Source organism: Glossina fuscipes, unplaced genomic scaffold (assembly GCF_014805625.2).
Source record: "Glossina fuscipes isolate IAEA_lab_2018 unplaced genomic scaffold, Yale_Gfus_2 3, whole genome shotgun sequence".
Lineage (NCBI taxonomy): Eukaryota > Metazoa > Arthropoda > Insecta > Diptera > Glossinidae > Glossina > Glossina fuscipes.
The window spans coordinates 7,122,064-7,149,326 of NW_023998417.1; the positions used below are offsets into that span (position 1 = coordinate 7,122,064).

General features: G+C 30.0%; 1 protein-coding gene across 3 annotated transcripts in view; it reads left to right on the forward strand.

Moving 5' to 3' along the window:
• The first annotated feature begins 299 nt into the window (after window positions 1–299).
• Window positions 300–27,263, forward strand: part of LOC119634900 (transcription factor cwo) — a 31,353-nt gene continuing 4,389 nt past the window's right edge. Inside the window, exons 1-2 of one of the 3 annotated variants that reach the window (XM_038029320.1) lie at window positions 300–417; window positions 2,502–2,850. In XM_038029320.1, coding sequence (XP_037885248.1) covers window positions 2,606–2,850 — 245 coding nt within the window. In that variant the 5' untranslated portion in view covers window positions 300–417; window positions 2,502–2,605. Of the gene's footprint in view, window positions 418–566; window positions 699–2,422; window positions 2,851–27,263 lie in introns of those variants that run through there. The other 2 variants (XM_038029321.1, XM_038029322.1) reach the window with 2 other exon arrangements.

A 27,263-nucleotide genomic window follows, 5' to 3' on the forward strand; every position in this document is an offset into this window, starting at 1 on the left:
TCCCAGAAAAATGGAAATGATGGGCCCATCTTCTATCGTATGGAAATTTAATTTTTTCGTTTTTTTTTTTTTAGTCTATTTTAGTATATAACAACAAATTTTGTATCTGTTGGCTCTTAATCACTTCTGTGATTTAATCAGAAATCTAGAGCATTTCCTATTGGGTATTCAATCAAACAATGTAAACAGTTTTGCTTGCTCGTATAGCAGGGTTCGCACGTTCGATGACTGACTACAGCAACAACTAAAGCTTATCGCTAACAAAACCGACAGCAGTAGTGTTTCTCGTTTTTATACATTTAGTAGAGTCTCCACATAAAGTTTACGAGTGTCTCGTGTTAATTTTAGGAAAAAAATTTTTTCCTTTACTCAAATGCAATTCATTTTAGTTCAGTCACTGGTGGTGAACGGGTGAAGGTATTCAACTTAACGGAATATTAAAAATTAATTAATTAATTAATTAATTCATATCTGAAGACATTTGTAAAGTTTTTAAAAGAATTTAAAGCCAAGACGAACCAAAAAAAAAAAAAAAAAGTAAAAACATAAGGAAAAACTATATATAAAAAATCAAGATTTACGGAAAAACGTGATTTAGAAAAAGCAAAAAAACAAAAAAAAAAAAAGAAATAAAAAGCTACTGATTACGTGAGCTTTACATAAATGCAGTAAACGTCACGTTTTCAGCAACATTATTAGTAATTATCGCGAAAGATTTAACTAATACACGAAAATGAATAAAATATAAAAAAATATTTTATAAAATAATTCGGGCGGTGGCACTTCGTCGGTTTCATTCATTATACATATACATGCTTATTAACACACACACACACACACACACACATATATACATATGTGAAAGCAACAGAAGGAGCAACAATTATAATAATAACGCAACGCATGGAAAATTCCGATAATAAAATGTTTCTTTACTAGTAAACAAGTCGTGGATTTTGTAAGCATTCAACTAAAAATATTCACATTCATTAAAAAAATTATAAAACGATCACGTTTATAACGCTTAACAATAAAATACTTATACGTATACATATCTAAATATACATATGTATATATGCAGATGCATATAGACTTTATATAAATATGTATATATATATATATATATATATATTTATATCTAACCGAACAATTGAAATCATACACAGAATACGTGTATCTGTGCATGTGAATACGTCTGAGTATTTTCTTTTTTTTCATTTTTATTTTTATTTTTTTTTTTTTGCTCTTTCGTAAACGTGAGTGTTTACAAATGAATGATTTGAGACTTGGTATCTAAATTTAAAAGCCACACACTCTAAGCATTGGACTTTGGCATTTTCACATGTATATACGCACGTATATATGCGGGCACCTACTCACATAAAAAGATTGCTGGAAAGATATTGTGTGCTTTCTATGTTGCTTCTTAGTTTTTTTTTTTTTTTTTCTTTCTCACTTTTTCTCTCTTTTTTCTCTATCTCTCTCTCCCACCCCTTTTCAACCAAAAAAAAAAAAAAACAAAAAACAAAACAAAAAAACATTTATTATTTTATATATGATTATGAAGTGAATATATTGACAAGAAAGCTTACCCGTATGCAAGGGAATGCGCGACTGAAGGAAATTGAAGAATTTCTATGCGAGAGAGCAATAAGAAGAAAAAGTCGTTTGTGTTGTGTTTTGCGTGTGCGTGTGTATGTTTGTGCGCGCATTTATTAAACAGCATAACATACTCTGAAAGTAAATAAAATTTTCAAATTAAAAAAATCGAAATAAAATATAAAAATATTAAATAAAAGAAAGCAAAAAAAAAAAAAAAATAATAATAATAATAATAATAAATAAATAAATAAATAAATGAAATAATAATAATAATAGTAAAGTGAAGTGAAGAAAGTGATTAACCTTATCAGCGGTTTTCTTAAAAATTCCTAGATTATTATAAAGTAATTAAAACAAAATATATTAAAATACAACCTTCAATATAAAGATAAGAGAAAGACGGCATTTAATAATTTTTGTTAAAAAACAAAAAAAAAAAAAAGAAAAGAAAAACAGAAATCTAAGAAAAAAAAAAAAAACCAAAAAAAAAACAAATAATAAAATAGAAAATAAAGTGCAGTGTTTTACGTTTCCAAGTGCATTTTGCATTAACAGCTGTAATAAACAAGAATTAAAGGATGAAATGAAATTAACAACCACCTCTCTATCTACCACCTAAACAAAAAGTGATATTAGCTAAAACAAAGGCAAACATTTTATATATACATATATGCATATATATATATATATATATTTATATATGTAAAGCAAAAGCGCAAACTCAGTTATCTTCTTCTTATTCTAAATAGAATATATATTTGTATATATATGTAAATATATTTATTTACACACACACACACATATATATATATGTATATATATTTATATATATTTATATATATATATATAATCAACACAATAACAACCTGTTTGAGCGTTTGCTTCCTTCATTTTAAAAGGCATCTTTACAATCGGCCCCACCGACATTCTGCTACATATATTTTATCTGCTGGTTATTAAAAAAAAAATAAATAATATCATCATTCCGCCGCAACAGCAGTTAATGTTTAAAGCGTTTACGCTGCCCACAAAAATAATAAATAAAATTTCCAGTGAATATTCGCAAATTCCTAAAATTGTTAACATCATCGCAACGACCAACAACAACACTATCATCATTATTCCACAACAGCGTAACAACATTATTGAGAGCAAAGTTGTTAGGCGCCATAAAATTAAAGACAAAGTAATGGAACCGTATTGGAGCGACGCAAATGGACATGCTCCGCATTCGGTGAAGTATGAGAGGTTTGTATAAAATGCAAAACAGATTTCAAAAAAAAAAAAAAAAAAAAATTTCCACTTGTTGTTTTTCACTTCTCTATACTTTTATAGATATCTACATAATATATATTTCCATATATCGCTGGATATATTATTCGTGGTTACATATATGTATGTAAAATATTTATGTTTGTGTATATAATCTGTGGAAATTTACTTAAAGAGCAATCGCTATCACATTATTTAATAATATCTACTTTCTACACACTCCACACTACTCTATTGCCACTTAAACTCGAACAAAAAACCTTTCGGTTCCTTTAGAGTTGCTTTGCAATTTATTTTTCATTCGAATGATTCGAATTGATTGAATGATTTGTCATCGGCGTCAGGAATTTTTTTTTTTCCCCCCTTTTTTAAAGAATTTTCACTAAAGTGAAGAATATTCGACTGATCTTATAATATTTTATGATGTCTTTCGAAAATGGGATTGACATGTCTACAATCGATTGTGTCTTAAAAAACAAAAAAAAAAAAAAACGAAAAAATGAAATATTCCTTCTCTATAATATTGGGTGGGCCTAATTGATTTCTTTTCATCTTTGTGCAAGTACTATAGGATCGACCATAGAATACAAATGAAATTTTTATCGTTTATATCTATTGTAGCTCATGTTTAAAACTATTCCGGACATTCCTCAAACGAAGATAGATTATCTGCCTAGAGATAGGTTAATTCTAAAACGAATTTTGATAGACACTTAAGTCCTTCTTAATAATATCAGCGATATGAGCAACGAATAAAAGGACTCTGAGTGTAGAATTTGAGAAACATAGTTTGGGACTATGCGAGATTCGGCCCCCGCTGAATATAACTTTCTTATTTGTTTTAATTCTATTCTATTCTCTTTTACAAAATCGGGAATTTTATGGTTACGCCTACTAAGGTAGTGACGATCAAAAAGAAAAATACTCAAAAATACTTTTTTCGAGAATTTTTTCGCTACGCTTTCACTTTGGCAAAAAACAATTCTGATTACTTTGTAGTGATGGAAATGTGGAAAAGAAATATATAGGGGAATTAAATTCACTCCATGACGAAGCAAGCGGATCTAATATTTACGATTTTTGTTATTTATGTTCATGACAAACAATTTCTTGATCGACATCTATCGGTAAACGATCATTGATTAATGAAATTTCGACGTAAGTTCTCTGAAATTGTATTAAACAATTTGAATATCGCAAAAGTTTGACTCACAATTACTAGTAAGCGTGTTTAAGATCTATTTCAATCTGTAATTTACGCAAATAACTCTAAAATAGTTGCAGATTGCAGAGAATGCTAACAGCTCACAGAATGCTAATTGGATTGTTTACCGAGCGATCGCATATAAACTACGTCAGGCACTTAATATCCACAGTATAGATGCTTCGGGAAATTCCTAATGCATCAATTATGGGATTAACGGATGTAACATCCGTAATTTTAGATAGGCATAGGTTGTACCAACACCTTTTTGAAACAATAACTTGTTCGTATGGCGGACATATTCGGAGAGCTAACGTATCGTTCCGTTTTTTCATCTTGAACTTTTATATTTTGAGGAAAGTCTTTAAAGCTGCCTTCGTAATTGCGAAAAAAATACTTATACTAATATGCCCTCGCAGGAGAGTATGTCTAAAAACCTATGTGGATAGGCATTTACTTCCTTTGACAATTTGTATATATAAAGGGATATTTCAAATGTATCGTCTCTCATCGAGAAAGCATTATGGAGCTTTTCTCGCAATCAGAATAAGTATGTAAGGTAGTATCAGTTTATCTGCTGGCATTTGTATTATTCTGAGCGAGTTATGTATACACGTAGGATCTGCTTTTCCTTTTACAGTTCATCAACATTTAATTTTCAAGAGTAAATACAGATGTGCCTTTTTCTCTTGCTTATTTTCAGTATAAATCTAACGGTAAATGTTTTTTAAAGCATTTCAATCCCGTTGCTGACAAAATAAATTCATTGGATTAGCGTGTAAACACTACTTTTACTTTTACGTTATTGAAGAATTTTATTTTAGTTAGAACTGACTGGCGTTTCATACACAACAAGACACTATGTAAACAAAACATGTCGAGCAGGTCTTTGGTGGCGTATTAGTTACGCATGTATTAAAATCTCAAGGATATGTCAGAAATTGTTTCAATAAAACACCTGACGCAACCTTTATGTATAGCTCCATATACATGCTTTTATATTTATCTACCATGAACGTGGTCTTATAAAGCACGGACGTGGGCATGTTGTTATTTCAATTCTATTTTAGGATTATATTATATTTATAATGAAATATTAAAATGCATGATAACGTATATCTGCGTTTTTTATATTTCAAATTTCCTCTCTTTTTTTTTTTTACACCCACTAGCGAAGCAAAAATTAAATTTGGTAACACTGCATTTTTTAAAATGAAAAAAAAAAAAATAAAAAAAAAAGTTTTGATTTTAAAACCGTTTATGTCTTTTCTTATTTACAAGAATATTGTGGGATTTAAGACCAGGACACTATACCCATTATTGATTCATTGTCTTTGTTATTAAAGCTTAAGACTTTCTAGAATATGTCTATGATTTTTAAAATACCTATTATCTAGAAAACTTCATAAGCTATTATAATGAGAAATGCCGTTAATAGGATATTTAGAAACCTTACGTCCTTATTACCTCCTCCTAAAAATTTGTTCATACAAAAGTGAATAGAAAATTTTATCTATATCTTCGTGATAAGAAGAATAGCGATACCAAAATGATTAATTACGTGAGCCAGACGTGCCGCGACCTAGAAGATCTATTGGCTATGCCCCTAGCCTTCCAGTTTCAGGATTTTTATGAATACCGCCATCTTCTTTGGAACGGTGCACGATGTCGTCTCCGGATTAGTAAAATGCTCGCCAAACACTTGTAGTCTAATTCTGCAGATGGCCCCATATTCAGATAGAATATGATGAGACGTTTCCCTCGCCCCTTTGGCAGAATCTTCATGAATCATTATCAATGCCCATAGTAGCCATGTTTTTCAGATGATACCTGAAGGAATTATGACCCATGTAGAAGTCGGTGACTAAAGATAGATCGCTTCTTCTTAGTTCCAATAGATATTGGCACAAAAGTCCTTAGCGTCCATTAAACTGTAGGGAAACATGAATATCTCCTTAAGACGATTGAGTGAATACTTGAAATGATTGATTGAATATTTCTTCGCAATTATCTCATTAATGACGTTAGATTAGAAAAATGTATTTATGCAACCACTTTAGGCGTCCAGTTTTTGCAGGTATTTATTTGAAATATACAAAGATTTTCTTTGTTGACTTGTTATTACTTTTAAAGTAATTAACTACAACTTTGCATAAGTTAATGTAGTAAGATGTATAACCACTTGAAAAGATAAGTAAGTAAAGATCGTTCTTTATTAACAAAAATTTTTTCTAAATATTTACTTTTCTTATTGGTCGATGTTTCCTTTACTCTAAATTCGGTTGAGCGTACATTTTGCAAAGCCTTTAACTTAGTTCTATGAACTATTTAACAGAGCTCTATATATACAAACATCAAATTATGATTGAAACTGGAATCTGAATCTTGAAGGCCTCACAAAGTAGACCAATTCTTGGTCTATTTCAAATACGGAATGCACCTAAGCATGTCCGTTTGTTCGTCTGTCCATCTGTCCGTGGTGCACATTCTCCAGTTCTCAAAAAGAACGATACCGCCTGCCAAGTTGCAAAGGAATTTGAAAATGGCGAAACCAAGTCAAGGAGCACGCCTACAAGACCCATACGTTTATATAACCAAAAGGGAGAACACTTTTGCTTTTGCTTGTGTTTTTTCCTCGTTGCTCATATTTAATGCTCATAAGCTAAAATAAGATACACAATATATATTTGAAAAAATTATCCACGCCCCACCATAACGCGTATGGGTGTAGAAAATTCGGTCGCAACCACATGTTATTTTTTTACTAGTCTTATATAGTATAGCAATCTATATGAAAGTACTTCTCAAATGAGCAAAAACCCTATTTTTAAATACTCATCACATTTGCCATTTTATTCCTAACCTTCATTGACATTATTTGCCGTTTTTACCTTTTTTTTTTTATTACCTTCGCATTCCAAAAGTATTTTACTCTAGATTCATAGGGTGGTTCGATAAATGTTTCCTACATTTTTCCTACGGACTACACATTCAAATCCAACGAAAATCTAATGCTTCGATATGTACTGAGCTCCGTTAAGTATAAATATAGATAACAGAGTTAAATGAATGCCTTTGCAAAAGCTTAGTTAATAAACCGGATAAATGTCTTTGTCGAATATAAGTTCACACCTTTTCGTTTTAGCTATCTTAAGCGTATAAGTGCAAATAAAACGATCGACTTGTTAAACTTTTAAATATTTGCATACATATAGTGATGTATTTTTATTTAAATAGTATTAACGAAATTATGCATAATTTGTTTTGTATTTAAAAATGTTTTTCTTTTTTTGCTTTTTTTTTTTTTTTTTTTTTTATAATATTTAATATCACATGAAATTTTAAACACGTGACATGATCAGTTCACCATGAACGTATATATTTTTGTTAATATTTTAAATATATAAAAATTCGTTTGCATGCCCATACCTGTTTGAAAACTAATTAACACTCTATATATATATATATATATATATATATATATAATAGCGGAAATAATAAGCTACACATGTTTCAATCTAATCTGTTCTCTCTCTCTCCTCTCAATTTCAATATGACAATAGATATTTCATTTTTCTCTAAACTCGTCAAATATTACATTGAAGAAACGGCTAATATTCATAAGCAAGTAGTGTTGCTTCCTTTACAGAATTGTGTGTTCTTGCCAGTGTGCGCTTGACATATACAGAATATGTAAGGACCGTAAGCACCATTCAGAATATAGACAAAAATGTCAATTTATATGAAAATCGTCCTTTAATTATATAATTTCTATAGTTATTAGAATCGAACAACAACAAAGGCTTCATTTAAAGTTGTATAACATGATTTCGTTTTGATGGCTAAGGCGATTATAGATATGTCACAATCTCCTAACTTTATCGTTCCCTTTGCTGATTAGACAAGCGATTCGGAAACACGTCTGCATATATATATATATATATATATGTAAATGTGCTTCTTCAGCTTTTGATTTCTTTTCAGTTATATCCAGAATTCCTAAAGATGGTTGTTTGTATCAAATTCTGACTTGATAAACTTTCATCTGACTTAAAAGCAAACTTTGAATTGATTCAAAGCGGTCCATAAGCCAGCTGCGTTCATAACAACGCATTCTATAATGTAATATATAAAAAGTAGAGAAAGTTGTTTCGAAATTTAATGCGAACATTCATTAGAGTCGAGTCATATAAAGTCTGCGTATAAAAATGATCTATTGCGAAGCTTTCCAAGTCTGCAAATGACGATCTTTACAACTTTACCGTAAGTGCTGAGCATTCGCGATTCAACTTAAAGCGAACAAAAACTTGTTTAGTTTTTGTGTTTATTAAAAATCTTCGTTTATTAAATTTATAATGTTTGCATTACACGTATACTTATATATGCATTTAGTATGACGCACAAAATGTTTTTTTTTTTTATTGTTTTTTAGTTTTAATTGTTATCATATGACATTTTTATCTTTGTGTTTACAAAAATAAAAAAATGTGTGGAAAAAAATTTCCAAACATGCATCCATGACCTAAGTTTACTATACTACACACTACATACTATACCGCACACACACACACATAAATAAACGGATAAACTGAACTAAATATGGGGTTTCCGAAGGTTATTTTGATGTTAAGAGAATACAGTGATCGGTATGTATAGGCGTTTCGTAATTTTCCTTTACACTAAATTCATATAAAGCAATCCAACTAAGGGCACGTTAAAGTAAATTATTTTGTTTTCGTATTATTTTTCTTTATAATATTATATTATTATATACTATTATATCTACTGATTGGAATTTGATCAAGCTTAAATTCATTGAATTTGTTAATCTCTTCCTTAGCAAATATTCCTATAGACATTTAAACTTTTTACAACTTTTATAATTTCTAACTATATCCTATACTACTTGTGGTACAAGGGTATATTAAGCTTGTGCATATGTATGCAAAAACCAGAAGGACTTGACATAGGCTCATCTGGTTATTATATTGATCGATTTAGAAAATGATTTTGAATATATCTTTTCGTCTGTCTCTTTTGTCTTCTTGTTACCAACCTAAAGATCGCAATCTTTATGACATATTCATGAAATTTGGTACACGTTTTTGGCATGTGTTTCGACCAGATGACGAACGTTATTGAAAATAGTTCGGTTCGGAAATGAGAAAGTAGTAAAAAAATTTAAAGAATCTGCTGATAATTCATTGCTGTTAAATAACGAACTCATTTCGAAGATCAGTCCCATTCAAACGATTTTCCGCATTTGTTAATCCGCCTATGACATGAGTTTATACGATTTTATATGGAACGCGCTATGTTTGGCTACCCTAATCACCAAAGCAGCATATAACAAGTGTTGTTTAATTTTTGCCATCATATACATTTACTACCACGCCCTGAATTAATGCTTTTCTTCCTACCATATTGGGAATACGAGAGCTACAAAGGTAGCTTAGGAAGCAGTAATTTTTATTTTAATGATTTTTGCAAATTTTTTTGATAAAATATTAATCTTTTTGATGACTCGTTCCTATCAATATATTTTCTTCTCATTCTTCTGCTTGAAAATCGCAAGAAATACTTTTCTTTTTTTTATTATCAATAGTGAAAAGAATTTATAAATATACAGAGTGAAAACTCAGTGCATATTAAGCTATTTTTTTCGATGTGCGCCTTTGGCAGAAGCTCAGACTTGATATGAACTAAAAAATTTCACAATTTGTTAAGTAAGAAGTGATCGAATACAGCAAAGTGTTACAAGATTGCATGATAAGGTCACCGATTAGTGCAAATATTTGAAAAAAGCAAAAGTGAGTGTAAAATTAAAAAGCAAAAAAAAAAAAAAAAAAAAGCAAAAAAATTCCTCTCTCCACATGTATAATCAGCTAAGATCTCGGGTTTGTCAGGCGATGAGACGGTTGTTTCTTAAGATAAATAAAAATAAAAAAAAATAAAAAAAAAATATCAAAATATTGCTCTTAAGCAAAGTTTATCGCTAATCAATTCAACTGTCTCTCGTTATTTACGATTTCGGGATCTTATTATCAACAAAATATTTCATAATAAAAACAAGTACAAAATTATCTCATATAATACCTAACATTGTGTATATCAAGTGGAACAAAAAAAAAAAAAAATAAAAATAAATAAATAAATAAATAAATAAAATAAATAAATTGATAATTTAAATATGCATAAAATAATTCTGAAAATTTGGTGAACGATTTTTATAAAATGTGTGTTTGTTTGATGTTACATTTGATGTAAATATATTTTCCATTGGAAAAATTGGAAAAATGTAAAATAAAAATCTCAAATGTTCAGCCAGACAACACGTTTGAAAAGCAACACGTTTCATAATTTATAAACAATTTTAACTTAAACTAATTAAACCAACCAAGCAATAAAAAATTTTAATAAAAAATTATTGATTAACTTAAAAATGAAAAAAAAAAAAAAAAAAAAAAAACAAATACAAAGGTCATTCGTTGTTTATTTTTAATATGTCACGCAAGCAAACAGCAGGCAATTACTTGCATATGTTATTTCATTTAGCTTAAGGCGTTAATACCATACAATTAAATTCGAAATTGAGTCAAAAATAATGAGAAAATTTAAAAAAAAAAAATTCAAGTTATAAGTTATATAATTATTTATTAAAATTTTTATAAAAATTCGTGATAATTATGAGAATTCCCGCTTTAGTTAATGCTATTTGGAAATTCAAATACTAACGATCAAGTTCTACCCCGTTTGAGTTCCTTTTTGAAAATAAGTTTTTACGATAGAATTGTCCTTTTAATGGCTAACGTAGGCTTTTTTTACAATCCTTCACAATCTATTTGCAAAATTATTTGCACAAACTTATAGTTATAATAGCTCTTCTACAAACCTTAAGACTTCAATTTCACAGTGCCTCTAAAATATCTATTTATGACTGTAACGATTGATGCATTGAGAAATATCATTTACTAAATGTGGATGAATGCTTTTTGATTTGAAAACATGTAAGAAAAGAAGGCCGAATCTAACGAACCTTGTGAAGTAAGATCTGTTAACTTCATCAATGCAATAACCCATGAATAAACATGAAGAGAAATAATTTTTTTCTTTCTTCAAAAAAAAAAAAATTAATAACTAGCAAGACCATGTTCAAAGGCTGCTTTTGACCATACTTGCTGGTAGCATGCCGACTAAGCCATTTCCATTCCCTACCTCTTTCTATTTCTTTCCATTATTTTTATGTGCTTGTTGCCTTATGAGCTTAGAAGAACGCTAAAGAATCATTTCTACGACGATCTGAATGTAAATCACAATTAAAAATCCATTAAACCGAGTTTAAACTCCACCGTTCGCTAACATCGAAGTCGAGCCGCCAAAAAATCTTTTCTAGTTATTTTCTTCTGTTTTACGCGATTTAAAAAATCGTTTTGCAATTTAATTTCCATCTGCAAGAGAAATTGATGTTGTATAGTACGCCTATTTCTTTTCTAATCTCGTTTCATGTAATTATGTATGCTAGCATATGTAGACTCGTCCGAAACGCCCCCTTGTGAACCGGTGAATATGAACTGTGTCTTTGGTACTAAAAAGGTGAAAAACCAAAAATCAAAAATGAATAGAAAAAAACCAAAAACAAATTTTTATTTAATTATTTGTCAAGAGTTTATCTAGAAATATTAGATGAGATAAAAGAATGCATTTTAATTTCGCGAATTAGCCACGACTTAAGGTAAGCTGTATATATATATATATATATACATTCATTCTTAATGACCACTTTTTTTGTATTAAGTTCAAAAATTAATCGATGTAATCACCGCTAAATTTTTTTAATAATTTTCTGTAATTAAATTAATTGTTACATGTTAGTTGATAGTTAAAAATTGTAAAATTGTTTTTAATAAATGAATATTTATTTTATTTGCACTTGAATATGTGAATTTTATTTAGCAAGCAACCGGACTATCTGGTTCATATATGTATATTTTCTTAACTTATTAAAAACAAAAAAAAAAAAAAAAAAAAAAAACCGGTTCACTTAATAATACATCTGTGCCGAAGAAAAACACACTACATTGTTTCTTATAAGGCATGAAACTAAGGCCGATAGCAACAAAAATAATCGCGAAGAGAGCGATTTTACGCTGACATACATTTATGAACACGAACGAAACAACAAATATGTCTGGGTACTGGGTACTAAAGTAAAATTGAAAAATGCAAAAGAATTCATCGCTTAATTTTATTTAAATAAATAAATTGAAAATAAACAAATAAGCTACTTAATCGCTTAATTAGCGTACGAACAAAATGGTAATAAAAACGAATTAAAAAAAAACAACAAAAAACGAATCCTTCATATAAGTGATGCAAGTTCAAGGATTCCTGTTAATTAAATTCTATTAACAGATTATGACAGATAAGTGATGCGTTTCACAATTATACTCCCAATGAAGTAAAACTAATGTATAAAGTATGAAAAAGAATTTTAAAACTTTGTGAGAATTTTATCCGAATGATAAGAATATGCAGAAATAGAGTGTAAATAAGTCAGCTTACGAAAGAAATAAGACAAAGAGCTGAGTATGCAACATCTTGTTAACTTGATTAAAAAATAAAAAAAAATCATTGAATCTTTATTCCTACAAATTGATTGTCAAAAAAAAAAAAAAAAGAAGCGCGATGGACCTTATCCCTTAAAACTTAATACTGATGAAGAATACGTGTAATTGTGTCCTATTTGCGTAAGATGCAAGGAGTGTGATCAATTTATTATGCCAAGTGAAAAGGTAGCTTTGTAAAATAGTTTTGAACATAACAGAAATTGTTTCTTTTCTTCGTATGTACAGGCGTCCTTCGTATAACATGTGGCTTGTCAGACAAGCTTTCGATACAATAGGCGATCAATATGATACGGGTTTTATAGGATATGATTTCAAAAAATTTCATATATGTTTTTTTGCTTTCATTTTCATTTCATGGTCAGGGTCTTGATATCATTAACCATGTTGTACGAGGGACGACTGTATACCTCTTGTTATTCACATATCGTTTAAACAGGAAAAATGTAAACTTCTTATGGCGAATATTATTTATTTATTCATCATCTAAGATAGTGTATTGTGTTAGATTAATTATACACTATATATATATAATCATATTCATAAAGTATTCCTAGAGAATTGCATAAGTTATTGAAAATGTTTTTGAAATTTTTCCATTGTTGCTGAATGTATGTATATATATGTATGCATGTATATATATATATATCAATTTCACTTTTTACTACAACAAGTCAAATGATAAAGTTTACATATATTAATCTTTTTCTATTAGGTGTCGATGCAAGAAAATTCTTATTTATAATATTTTCCACGCTCACCACAAGCGTCCTTAGTTAACATTTTTGTATTAACTTAGGATAGGTTATTTCAATATAATTACATTGTCGGAGTGAGCCTATATTTTCTAATCATAAATCACGCATAAAACCTGACACTTAATTACGCAGAAAAAAAAAACAATGACTGTTGGAGTAATAACTATGGGGGCAGACAAAGTTAGAAAAGTTCCCATGGCTACACGGTATGCTTTGCGCAATAATAAATATGTCGGTCAAAGTTATCGGAATATTCTTGCATTGATAGATTGAAAAAATGAAAAAAAAAAAATATAAAAAAAAAACTTAACCTTGATATTCGAATCGCATTTGGCATTGGTTATATTAAGACCATAGGAAAAATGCTTGCCTTGAATTTCATGCGCTTAATCTCTTGGATGCGATAGTAGATTTCCTTTCAATAAAACATATCGCTGTTAAAATGAAACTCAATATAAACCTTTTAAGTTTCCGCTTCTTTAGCTATAAATTGTTATACAATATCAATTCATTCAATTCTTTGTCAGTAAAAAGTTGATTAAAAAGTTCAATAACTTCTTGATCGTACTTGGGAATACAATTTTATTACACATATATTATATATGTATAATATGATTAATACGAATGGAAACAAGCGCTCATTTTAATATTCAAGACTTAAAGAAGTTATTCGAAGCTTTAGCAAGGCTCAGAAAGAAATTTCAGAAATCTTATGACCTGAATTGGTTTAGGCATGCCCGTTACGTTTGCGTTGTCCAATGTTAAAGATTCGCCCAGTCGCAAAATTTTATATATATATATATCCTCTTCAATTAGCGAAAGGTTTTGAAAATCTTTGCAGTCATGTTTTAATTGAAAACAGATCAAGAAGTCGGTCAAAAAATGCGCTTGAGAATACCTCTATTACTAACGGCAACATTTACACTCATCAAAATTTTCGTTTAATACTTGCCTAAAAATAGAAAAAATTGACCACGCCCATTTTACATTAGAGAGAATGAAAATTTCCGTTTTTTTTTCGCTCCTTTTATTTTTTTTTTTAAGGTAAAGATGATGCATGTAAAAGTTTCAACCACAACCGAATATAATTCTTTTACTTATTTTATTAATGTTTACAACAGTTAGTATTTATACTAATTTTCTTAATTAAATCATTCTTAGCTTTCAATAGATTGAAACAAAATTGAAAATGTTAATCATATTTTTACATATCTATATAGAGGGCTATGCATAGCGCACTGGTGTTTTGCTTTATACATATAGACGTTTCAAATTAATGTCTATTATAGTTTCATAATTATCATCAATGAAAATAATCTCGTTTTCTGAAAGTGCTTTTTTGTTGTTGTTGTTGTTGTGGGGAAATTTAGTTCATTTCCAAAGCAAATTGAATTAAAAACATTTTAAATAAGTGAAATTGAGAGTCGCATCCGGAGAGTAATACCAGAATATAAGACTACTTTACATATAGCATAACATATAGATAATAAACAAGTAAGAAAATTATAGTCGGTTATGATCGAATCTATTTTATACCTATCACCCTCATCCTAAAAAAGACAAAACAAGTAAAAGAACTAAGTACTCATCCTCTACAATACAGCTTTGTAGGCGTGCTCTTTGACCTGGTTTGGCCATTTTTAAACTGTTTCGCAAATTTGTAGACGACATCTTCATTTTCGCTAACGGAAAAGTTTTTATCACAGATACTGCACAGAAATATTACAATATTGCATAAGTAATTTTTTCCGTTTCTGCACAAATTCTGCAGCATTGACTTTCAAATTCTTCTAATGATAAACAGATATGTTCTCAAATTACGTAGTATGTAGTAGACGTCTTCTTTGACGGATTTGAGTTATTTTCAGTGCCAACCGGCGCGCAAGAACTTCCAATGTGTCTGTCAAGTTTGAAGTCGATAGATTCACTTTTGCGGTCACAATAATTACACAGACAAAAAGACGGACATACTTGCATCGATTCAGAATTTTATGTTCATATTGCGTGAAGTCTCTGAAACTTTCTTCTGGGTGTTGCAAAGGTTTTCACGAAATGTATACACCTCTCGTCCTTCGGTGATGGAAAAATTAACCTTTTCATATCGTTCACTTGATCCGAACCATATTAACATTTTATTCTATTTTCATTGGATTCATTATTTACATATACGCATGTTACAAATAGAATGACATCAGCAAATGTCTGTCTCACTTAAATCCTCTATACACGTGTATATACAGTGCGGTAAGCACCTGTTGGTCTCTTTGTGTTGGTAGAAATTAAACGACAAAAACTATATATATATATATATATATTATATATATATTTTTCTTTTTAATATGTGGAAAACTACAGAGCACGCATACGTCATGTTGTGCATATATTCGTTTGCTAAGCAATACATCCATATATACATGTTTAGGCTATACACTCTGAATACAAATAAGATATATGTATGTATGATGTGTGTGTGTGTGTGTGTGTGTGTTTGTGAAAGAGAGTTTGTGCATGGCTCGTGTAAGTTGAGAGGTTTTGCGTTTTTTTCATTCGCATATAAATTTCCTTACTCTCTCTCATTGCAACTGATTTACAGTTTCGTATTGTTACTTGTTTCCATATTCTCTCACTCGCTCTCCCACGATTTCTGAAATCTCTGCATGAGTATGAGTATGAGTAATACTCATTGCATGCATTCATATTTGTTTTGTTGTTGTCAAGTGCTTAAATTTCACGATTACGACACGTGCACACGTTTTTCTCAGTTATTTATTTATTTTTTTTTTGCTTTTCAATAAAAATAAATAAAAGCCGATTAACTAAGCGAAAAATAACTGCATTCATTATCAATTGGAACGTAAATAACAACTACATTAATGATTTCTTTCTTTCTCTTTTTCATTTCGTTAGCAGGAAATAACTTTTGTTTATTGCACAAGTTGAAATTTGTTGTTTGCTTTTAGTGTTTAGTGTAGTAAATGAAATTTTAATGACGTGTCACTACGTTTTACTTTACAGGTATATTTCTCGTTTACATATATATATTTATTTTTTTTATAGCAGCGCGCATCTATGTGTGCATGGTGTTCATATAATCGATAACTACGTAATGTATATTTTACTTAATGTAAAGCATTTTTTTTTTTATCTACACCAATGAAGAGAACAGGAGGAAGACACTTCGTTTCTCATACGTTTGCAACATCCTAATTTACGCATCGGAAAACTCATTTATATTAGAAAATATTCAGAATAAATTTAAGTGTTACTTGAAAAACTACTAAGAGAATACGATATTATCTTAAATGAAAACATGTATACGTGGACATTGACGTCATTGGCTTTACTTATAGCTATATATATATTTGCTTATAATTGGTCTTAGCGTGAAAGGTTAATTTAATCTTATCATTAACAAGCCAACAAGTACATATACTAAGTAATTGTTACTACAGTATTCAGGATATTTTTAGTTTATACCGCTTATATATATTTATATATATAATGTTACGGTTGATATTGCTAAAGATTTTATTTCGATTTTCTTACCTTAGTAAATTCATATTCGACTTTCTTAGAGTCGAGGATAACTTTCAAGGCACCTAACTGCTGAAAATGGTGTGATGTAATCTTATTTCCTTTTTTATGGAAATATCTTTGAATGTTATGGCGGTTTGTAAGAAAAAAGCAAAAAATATATTTCATAAATAATATCTCAAGCATATAACGGGCTGTTACAAACAGAATAGCATAGTTTACATAACCGACAGTGATTATTGTAAACTAATAACCTATCGAACGCGAACGAATCTAATCAATAAGAGGTCACGTGTATTTTACATATATACATTTGTATGAATAATATCATGTGTACGTGCACGTTTACTATGTCATGTGTATTTTTGACATTTACGATAAAAAGTTTTGTCTGAGTAAATAAAAAGACGGAAAAATGAAAGGAAACATTTTACATAGAGCAACTGCGTGATGGTGCTACAAGTGTTTGATTTCTTTTTCCTTAAATTTTTGCAATTTGCTTTTTTCATAACGTAAAAACCTTAGAGGAAGTTTGCGGCATATTTCATGTTATTCGTCCAACCTTCAACAATGCTTAGGGCTAATTAGGTCAATCACTGTAAGTAGTGGCGATAATTTTTAGACTAACTATAATAAAAGCGCTTAATAAGCTAAGAAGCCATCTATGGAGAAAATGAAATTGTATTAAGCGAAAGATTAGATAAGCTGGGAGCGTTAAAGGTCTTACATCACCCGCAGTGTAAGGTTACATTAAGTGTACGCGGACGTTTGCAACACCCAAAAGAACGACTTGAGATACATCCATCTTTTTTTATGCCGATCTGTCCGACTGTCCGCTTTGTTTTCCTATGTTCAGTGAACAGGCGGCCATTTTTGTGCAATTTTAACGAAATTTTGTACGCCACGTTTTAAACCAAGGACCAACGGGAGCGGATCACTTTTTCGAACTCTCTCTCTCTCTCTGCATAAAGTTTTAGTTTGTATGAATAGTTGTATGAATAACTGTCCTAAACGAAGTGGTGTAGGGCACTTAATGTTTTTTCCATTTATTTATGATGAAATTATTAATTCAGATCATCAACTTGTTAAAGTCGTTGTTAGTGTTGCAACAGCTAACGATATGCATCGAAGATCTCACATATATATCGTAACTGTCGATTGATAACTAGTTTTATATGAATTAATGGGATCTACCATTCCCTCTCCCCGTTTGTCTGAGAGAACACGTTAATTAAAGTCCCAAAAAAAAAAAAAAAAAATTGCGCTTATTTTCTTAGCTAATATTCAGAGAAGTCAAAATAAAAAGTAAAAGTTATACACAAAAAAATTGATAAAACGAAAAAAAAATTGCTTTCAAAAAATACATAAATATCGCAAATTCTTAAAATATTTTCGTCAAACACTTATCTGACCGACTGACTATATATGAAAATCTTGGCGTGCGTGCGAAAGTAATTTCGATTAGCTTACCCCACATATCTAATATTAAGTAAGCTAGAGAGAAATATTTATCTCATGACGAAATTTTAATGCTCACCACTACAATGCAATTTGTTACAACTACAAAATATTTTGTTAAATACGAACGTGTCAGTAGGTCAATCATTGGCATTGTGGTTAGCTCTCGAAAAAGTTTTATATTAGATTTGCGATCAATTTTTTTTTTTTTTTTTTTTTTTTTTTTTTGTAGCATGTATACTAAAGCGTGTAGTGAGCGTATTGGCAAGTAGACAACGAATGGTCCCCATAGTTATGTGCATCATATTATACGCTACATATGATTTACACTATTATAGTTGTTGTGGGTGGAATTCGAAAAGTGTTTTTAAAATGACATTTTTGGTCCAGAAACGCGAGTGTTTAACTCTAGTTTTTCGTCTAAATGCAATCATAAGTTTTTCAAATTTGGAAGATAAAGCTAACACAGAATAAATATAGTTTAGGAAGTCTCTAATCTAAATCTGTTCAAGTGTTACAAGCAAAAAGTTATATTTAGCACAACATTGCCCGTCAGCGATGAGTGTAAAAAGAAGTGAATGATTTTCATTTACATATGGTAGGCGTCCAAGATTCTCGCCCAAGGCGAATGCAATTTTCTTCACTTCTTTTGTGTGTTTATATATATCTCTATCTCTCTTTATTTATCTATTCAATAATTGACGTCACTTATGGTGTTGACGTTAAACTATACAATATATATATAAATAATACGTAATGAAATACATATTTTATGGGTCGTAAGCCTATTTCTTTGTTCTTCTTTTCTTTTCTTTTTTTTTTTTTCTCGTTATATGAAAGCGTAAAAAAAAAAAAAATTGGCATCCGACAAGGTACAATGATTTATCGATAGACATGAATCGTCATTGCCAAAATTGAAAATAAGTTTAACAATATCTTGGTTAACAAGTGGGCAAAAGAAATTTAAGCAAAATGTGAAAAGAAAAACGTGAATTATTTATTTAATTTATAATTATAATTTCTTTGCTATGCTATTATTAAATTTTTCTAATATTTAATAATAGGTAATTGCATTTTATTTGTCGACATTCGAAAATCTTCTGCGGAGACCGTATTTACACAAAAGAGATACTTAATTGACAAGAATAGTGCAAACAAACAATTTGGCAATGATATCCTGTTTATTTGGCGAAATTTTGTTTATATTCTTATGATGTTCGTTTGTTCGATATTTTCGATTCTTTTCTTTTCACAGCTTTATTCGCTTCTATATAAATATTTCTTTGAAAATGTATTACTTTTCATATACGCGATATTAAATCAAATGCATTATTAACCCATTCTTCCGATATTCCATGTCGGGGATTTCTTAAATAAAACCTTTTAACGTGCGCAGAACTAAACTCCCGGATATTCCTGAAGGTAATGAAAATGTTTCACTAGAGAATCACAAAATAAACATAAATACGTACGTAAATATAATTTGCAGTTTATAATTTTTTTTTTTTTTTTCATATACGATATATGGTGTAATGTTCACAATAAACTCTTTATTACCAATCAAGTATCTTACATATATGCTTGCATGCATACACAAGTTAGTTGAGTATTAAAATGCGCCATAAAACAAGTTTAAACTTTCATTCATTCAAACCACCACTCCTTGACATTGTTGGCAACCGGGACGTATGAAATAAAATAAAAAAAAGAAAACGGAAATAAAAGAGCATCCACAAAGATGCTTTAATATATTATTCTTAATACTCATATCACACGAAGGATAATATTAAGATGAAATAGTTACACGATTTTATTAAACGCTTGTGATCGTTCGGCCGTGGAACCCGCTTGATTGATAGAAAAAAAAAGGAAAGGGGACAATCAAAGAAAGAAAACCGGTTGCGTCGAAGTCAATTCAACATATGTCGCGATTCTGAATTTACTCATTATCTATATTCAAAGTCAGTGCCTGTTGACCTTAAGAGCTAAAGTCATTGTAACAGTTTCAGAAAAACATGTTTTTGGACATCTTTTTTTGGGATAGAAGGAAGGGGAATACAATAATAATATTTGAGGAGTTTATTAAATATGAAAAAAGAAAATTACTTTTCAAAAATATTAGCAAATCGAAATGGCATCACCGCAGCTATGGTTCCGTAGGATCATCAAATAAAGGAGCTCTGCCCCTCACGACTGTTTTGATGCAAATTTGATTTTAGAAAAAAACAAAAAGAAAAAATCATTTCATCTACATGCCTACAGTTACAGAGCTATGTTATGCTTTTCAAAACTATCAAATTTATTACGCTTGGCGGAGAGTTTGAGTGAAAAGTTTCATTAAAAAAAACTTTTTAATTCAACTTATGGAAAATCTCCTCTTCGGAACGTTACTTTAAAGTTGTTTCAAAAAAAAAAATCAGATGAAATGAATAGAAGTTGTACATGGCCTTCCGCAGCCCATTTTAAGAAATCCGGTTTCTAAATAACGATGTTTAAAATTTCAAATGTCAGGTCCACTGCTATTCGATTAGACTCGAGAGGTTTTTTTCACTCTTACAATTATATTTTTACATTATTCTTGATTTTTTACGGGATTTTTTAAGTCCATAAAAGATGAAATTGATTTTCTGAAAAATTTACACCGGCATATAATACAATTTCTCAAATAACTGTTACAAAGTAACATTCTACACGCATTCGATGGAATTAAAAAAGATTTTTTTCTTTTGCGTTTATCTACATTGAAAGAGAACTTCGTAAATACCCTAAACCATCCGCTTTGTTCATATAACAAATTTTCAAATAAGGAGTTATAGAGAAGGTGATCGAGAAAACCGTCTGATTCGAACCCTTTTCGAGAGCACTCATCCTTAGGTTAAGCCACGTCAGTCCATAAAAATATCTCAAACATTATGATTTCTCGATTGAACACAAGAAAACAAGACGGACAAACAAGCGTAGATAGATTCAGAGAAGGATTCTGCATAGATCTGCAAAACAAAATATGAGTCTATCTCAAGTACTTTTGAATGTTGCATATATCTGCGTGAACTTAATATACCCTTGTATCACAACTTGTGCAGTATATAAAAGTTCATGTTAAAACAAGCAGATATAATAATTTTTTTTAACAATGTGTGAGTAGTGAGAAAGAAAATAGAAAATATCCCAGATAGAAGCTACCAGGACTATGCTACCAATATTCAACTTTTTGATAAAATTTTTCGAACATAGGGTAAATGCTGATGAATTTTCAAAATCATATGTCGCAGTACTCGTTTAAAGTCTACATAGTTTGCCATTTACTGACATTAAATCCGTATGTTTATCAATGGATTGTCATTAAACGGCTTCCGATACATTGTCAAATTGTTGGCCACAATAAAAATTTTGCAATCAAAAGATGATATTGAACTCGAATTTAAAATTCCATGTTCAACAACATTTTCACGATCCATTCGTGTCATGAATGTTGTTCTTTTTTTTTGCTTTCCTCATACATTTATTTCAGGTCAAATACGTGCAAAGGTGACTGTAAATGGAAAATTCCAAATCATTGACTTTTAATCTCAAGGAAATTTTCAGAGAAAACTCATTTCAAAGAAGTAAATTAATGATTAAAAAAAATTTGAAGTTTTTAGGTCAGATTAACGATTGCACCTGCATTCAGTAGGCAAAAGAACAAAAAAAAAAAAATATATATATATATATATATATATATATATATATATATATATATATATAGATATTACTCATGCAAATTTAAAAAGAAATATGAATATCGACAAAAAAGCTAAGCATTCGAACTATTTTTTAAATGTAATAGAAAAAAAACAAACAGCAAAAGTAACAAAAACTAGCTTATACGATTTCCGTTTGAAAAGATATTCTCACCAACAAGTTATTATTAATATTGAATGGCATGAAAACTGCTAGCTTTGAAAAAAAAAAAAAAAAAAAAAAAGAAAACAACGCAAATACACTCATCTAAATTCTCCTCACAACGATTATGAAGGTATTATATACAATGTTTTAATTGCCAATTTGTTTAACTAATATATGGCATGATATCACGACTGCCAACATTATTTACAAAACGTCCGCATTTATCGCATATATTGACTACGACGGATTTCGTCATCGTATAACTATTAAATGTAAACAAGAGTTTCTTTTTATAAATGCTCATATATATATGTTTTATATACATATATATATATATATATATATAAGCGCCAGATATGACCAACGTTTTATATCTTTACAACGCAAAGCACTGTGATTGAGAAAAGTTTCCATGCACTTGTTATTTTTATTAAATTTTTAAATTAATTCAAATTAAATTAAAATAAAATTTACAAAAATAATAAAAAAAAAAGAGAAACTTGTTAATTTTTGACCTTGTTTGCAAAACACAAAAGCGTAAGAAACAATTATTTACCCATTCATAGAGAATTTTATCATTCAAGATCCTTTTCTTTTCTTTCAATAAACAACAAGCTTTAAAAACAATTGTTGTTTGATTCACTTGGAAAAATTTTCTTCGAATTACAAAATTATACGTAGAAGCGCTTTATGTGGACGGAAGGAAATTTTCAAAGAAATTATATAAGGAAGGAACTGCGATGCGAGCCTTGCAGAAGCAATTTAGGTGAAAGCAATATTCAAGGAAATTATTAAAAGGAAGGAATCCTTACAACAGCCTTAGAAAAACATTATTAAAAAGCTTTAATAATGTTGCATAATATTCGGTGGTGGTTTCCTTTTCTCAAGACGCTCTTTAGTTATTATAATAATAATAATATTTGTGAATCATCTATCATTGGTTTGCTAACTTGCAGGCGAAGGATAAGTAGAAGAGACTATTCGAGGAACCTATTAAGTATATTTAAAAAAAATTATTTTTAAAAGATATTGAAAAATAATAATGCACGAAGCACCCTCATTTTAGGAGGCTCGACAGCATTGCAGCAGTGCAACTGATGCAAACTTGAATCAAAAAAAAAAAAAAGAAAAAAAAGTCTCTTAATCTACACATCTGCACATAAAGGACGCTTCGTTACAACAATTTTGATTTTTGTATGATCGAAGGAAATTTGCATGAAAAACTTCAATTTCCGATCAAAGAAAGGCAATAATTTGTTAAATGAACTTATCGGAGATCACCCACATACATACTATCATTTTAGAGATATTATACGAAGCTTAATGAGAAGAATGAAAATTACTTTTGTTAAGCTGCAAGTCGTTATGAAAAATCATATTTTGGAAAGAAAAGGAACTGAAGCTTTGAAATGTGTTATGAAATATTCGCTTGTTTGAAAATTTTTCCCATTAGCTACCTACTGTTACTGTAAGGACATAAATCTGCCCTTCCATGTTCAAGTATTCTTGTTATCTTCGTTTCCTGAACTTTTTATGATAGACATAGCTACGTTTACTGTATCTTTCAAACAAACCTCGATGTGCTTGATGCAGTCTAGCACATGATTGGTCGTCTTGCTTTGATACGATTAATGCTTTGTTGTTTTTTTTTTTTCTTCTTTTTTTTTGTATTTACACTGAAGCTACTATTAAATTATAAAATATTAAAAAGTAAAACATTAAGCTGCACCTTCCCAGATGGGATTTATTTGATGTTATTTGTCTTGTTGGAGCGCTTGGGGAAAAGCTTGAAAATGTAAAATAAATATTTTTTACAGGTAATGAACTTTTTTGCTCACATTCTTAAACGGGTTGCCAAACTTTCTGCCAAATATTCTTTAGTAATCACTACTTTTCTTATATAAAAATTAGTCATCTTTCGTCTATTGCAACGATAGCAATTAAAAAAAGTGTACTTCGCAGCACCCGTCCCAAGTGATAGATAACCAAAAGATAACTTTCTAGCCTGAGTAGATATCAGATTTTATAATAATATTATCACAATCTGGGCAGTCGAGCTGCCTGCAATAACTCGGTTCTTTTTAAAAAATATATTCGCTTTAAGGTAGTGGTTAAGAGTCGAGTACGGATGAACCACGCGAGAGAGACACTGCGCCATCCCCGATTTTTCCTAATCAATGTTAAATGTTGAATAAAATGTAATCTGTTGACATTTTGCCGAATACCTTGTCCCCGAAATTCCATAGCGACACCTTTCCAATTTTATTCTTTAATCAATACGTATTAAAAACGAAAGCCACACAGCTGTTAATCTTACAGTCATGTCAAATATTTATATTATAGATACAAGAATGTTGCGTGTCCTGTGGTCGGATGTTCGCATAATCACTCGTCACAGAGCCCGGCATTCAACTACTTATTGTGTCAGTTTCTATACGAGGATATTCAGAGAAGTATGGAACCTTGCAGAAGACACACCTGTTATTCAATATAGTCAGTCCACTTTCAGCTTAGCATACCTTTCCCATCGATATCATCGACAGCATCATAGTGAAAATTGTCGAAATTCTTAAAATAGCCATCAAGCGTAAATCTTGCCGCTACATTGTTAACAAAACTTTTTCATGTTTAAGGAAAAGATACTTTGATAATCTTAATGGCTTAAATGTGATATGAGGAAGAGATTCGACATTTGATTCTTTGATCATAGCCATCGCGATAAGGGATATAAGGGATGTAAACTGAAAGTCTTGTTCCATTGTACACCAATTCGGCGCTTGCCATGCGCTCAGCCTTCTAATATGTAAATCTTTTATTTACAGAAGTTTAACCCACGCCTACCAATGATACACTCGCACACTTTCAGTTATTTATTACTTTTGTTTGGGGATTTTCGACCATTGCTAGCATGACGATATCGTTTGGTTGATTACTGAATTTCAGTCTTGACAGCTAGTAAGGTTCCGTTTAAATTCTACTGCACTCATCACAGCAAGCAAGGGGAACTATTCTTCCAGAGTAAAATACAGTTTGACTTTAATTGAGTCGCTTCGAATGAAATTATTTTGTTTTTGTATTATTAGATACGTTCACTACAAGTTCACTACGACTGACGTAGCATCTTAAAACTTCAACTTAAGCTTGAAAAAGCTTTGCCAAGTTTTCCAAAACAACAAATGTCGTCTTTGCGTCATATGTCATGTGTGTACTCTTGCATCTATCCTCGTATATAAAAATTACCCTTAATGTATATGTGTTAATAGTTGACATAGTAGTCTCGAGTAAGTGTAATCATATACGTCTCTCGATTCAACCTTCAATTTTGTACTCGGTTAGTTGTGCTGAACTTCAATCGACATTATTCGCGAAGTTTTTATTATTTTCATTTATACGCCTTTGAAATGAATGCAACTTTTTCATTTGTCAAATTTTATTCCTAAATTTCAAGAAAAACGACATTTATTTTTATATCCACGAATATTATGAAAACATAAATTATTATGACTAAAACTACTGTTTGCTATGTATGCATGTAATGGGAAATATTTGCCAAGCCTGCTAATTGTGCCAATTTTGTCATTAAATACAAAAAAAAAAAAAAACAATTTCAACAGATAAATGTCAACAATGAAAAACGAAAAATAAATGCGAGAAAGCATGAGAGTTGCTTGCCCTTATGTACTAAAACTGTTGCTAGTGCTTTCAAGGTCGCAAACAAAAAAATTTAACATTGCTTTAAGGAAAAGAAAAACCAAAAGACGACAAAATGATACAAAAGTTAAATTTGTGCGGGGAAAAAATAAAGATCTTCTTCGATAAAATTAAACTGGCAAAGGGGTCAAGGCCCTCTACGACAGCTCATACATCAAGAGATCTTCATATTAAAAATATTAACTGATAAAATTAAATTTTGAGTAGTCATGCATGCGATAGATCTGAAAGTTCTCTGACTCTTCAGATAGAAAATTTTTGTAAATAGTAAAATGATCTCATCCTTTTTATTATGTATACACATATATAATACATAGCCAAATATTTTAGATCAATCTGATTGAATGCTTAAAATGTTAGTGCGTCTAAAATTGATTATGTATGAAATGTTAGTGCGTACTTGATAAATAAATTTACTATTCATAAGTTTGGATTCTATTGGTTTCTTTCCTCAATCCTGCCTATACAAGAGCTCTCGCGATATGTAAGCCTAATTTTACGACAAAGATGTGCTTAGGTGACTTAGGTTAAGTGAAATGGTGTAGGGTATTTCAAATATGACAATTGACAAACTATAACGGTTTAACTATCTTTTTTTTATTTATGTACTCTGCGTTCTTTGCTTATCGCATGATATTGTTTCTCCTATGCTGTGACCGTATAAACAAGAATGATTGTAAATTCTTTCATTTATTCATCGGTGAAGTAGAATCTGCGGTTTTTTGTGATTCGCACAATTTGCTTTCATCGCAAAAAGTTAATCGAATCCAATAAGGATTGAATTCCGTTTTCAAAAAAAATATTGTGATTCAATTTTTTTTTTTTTTTTTTGAGAAACTTAATAGAAATTCAAAAAGTTCCTCTTATATTATGTTATTGAAAAACGTGCAGATAAATCGACCAAGTGGAGAAGATAGATTTATTCAACATTCAATTAAAATGATGCCTGAGAAAACCACAAGCAATTATGCATTTTAAAGAAAGTACTCGAGGTCATCACATATTTTGGTAAAAGCTTCTAAAGGGTTAAAAAGCTAAGAAGGAGTCACTTTTTTAGGTCTTTTATAAAAAACATATCAGGGTTTTTACATAGAACCTATCATGAAGTTATCGCTTACTTATGTGTTTCACAAAGGACTGAGTAACTAAGGTGAGGTGGCTTTCTTACGTCTTTTACAAAGGACTGAGAAACTAAGGTGACATGGCTTCCTTATG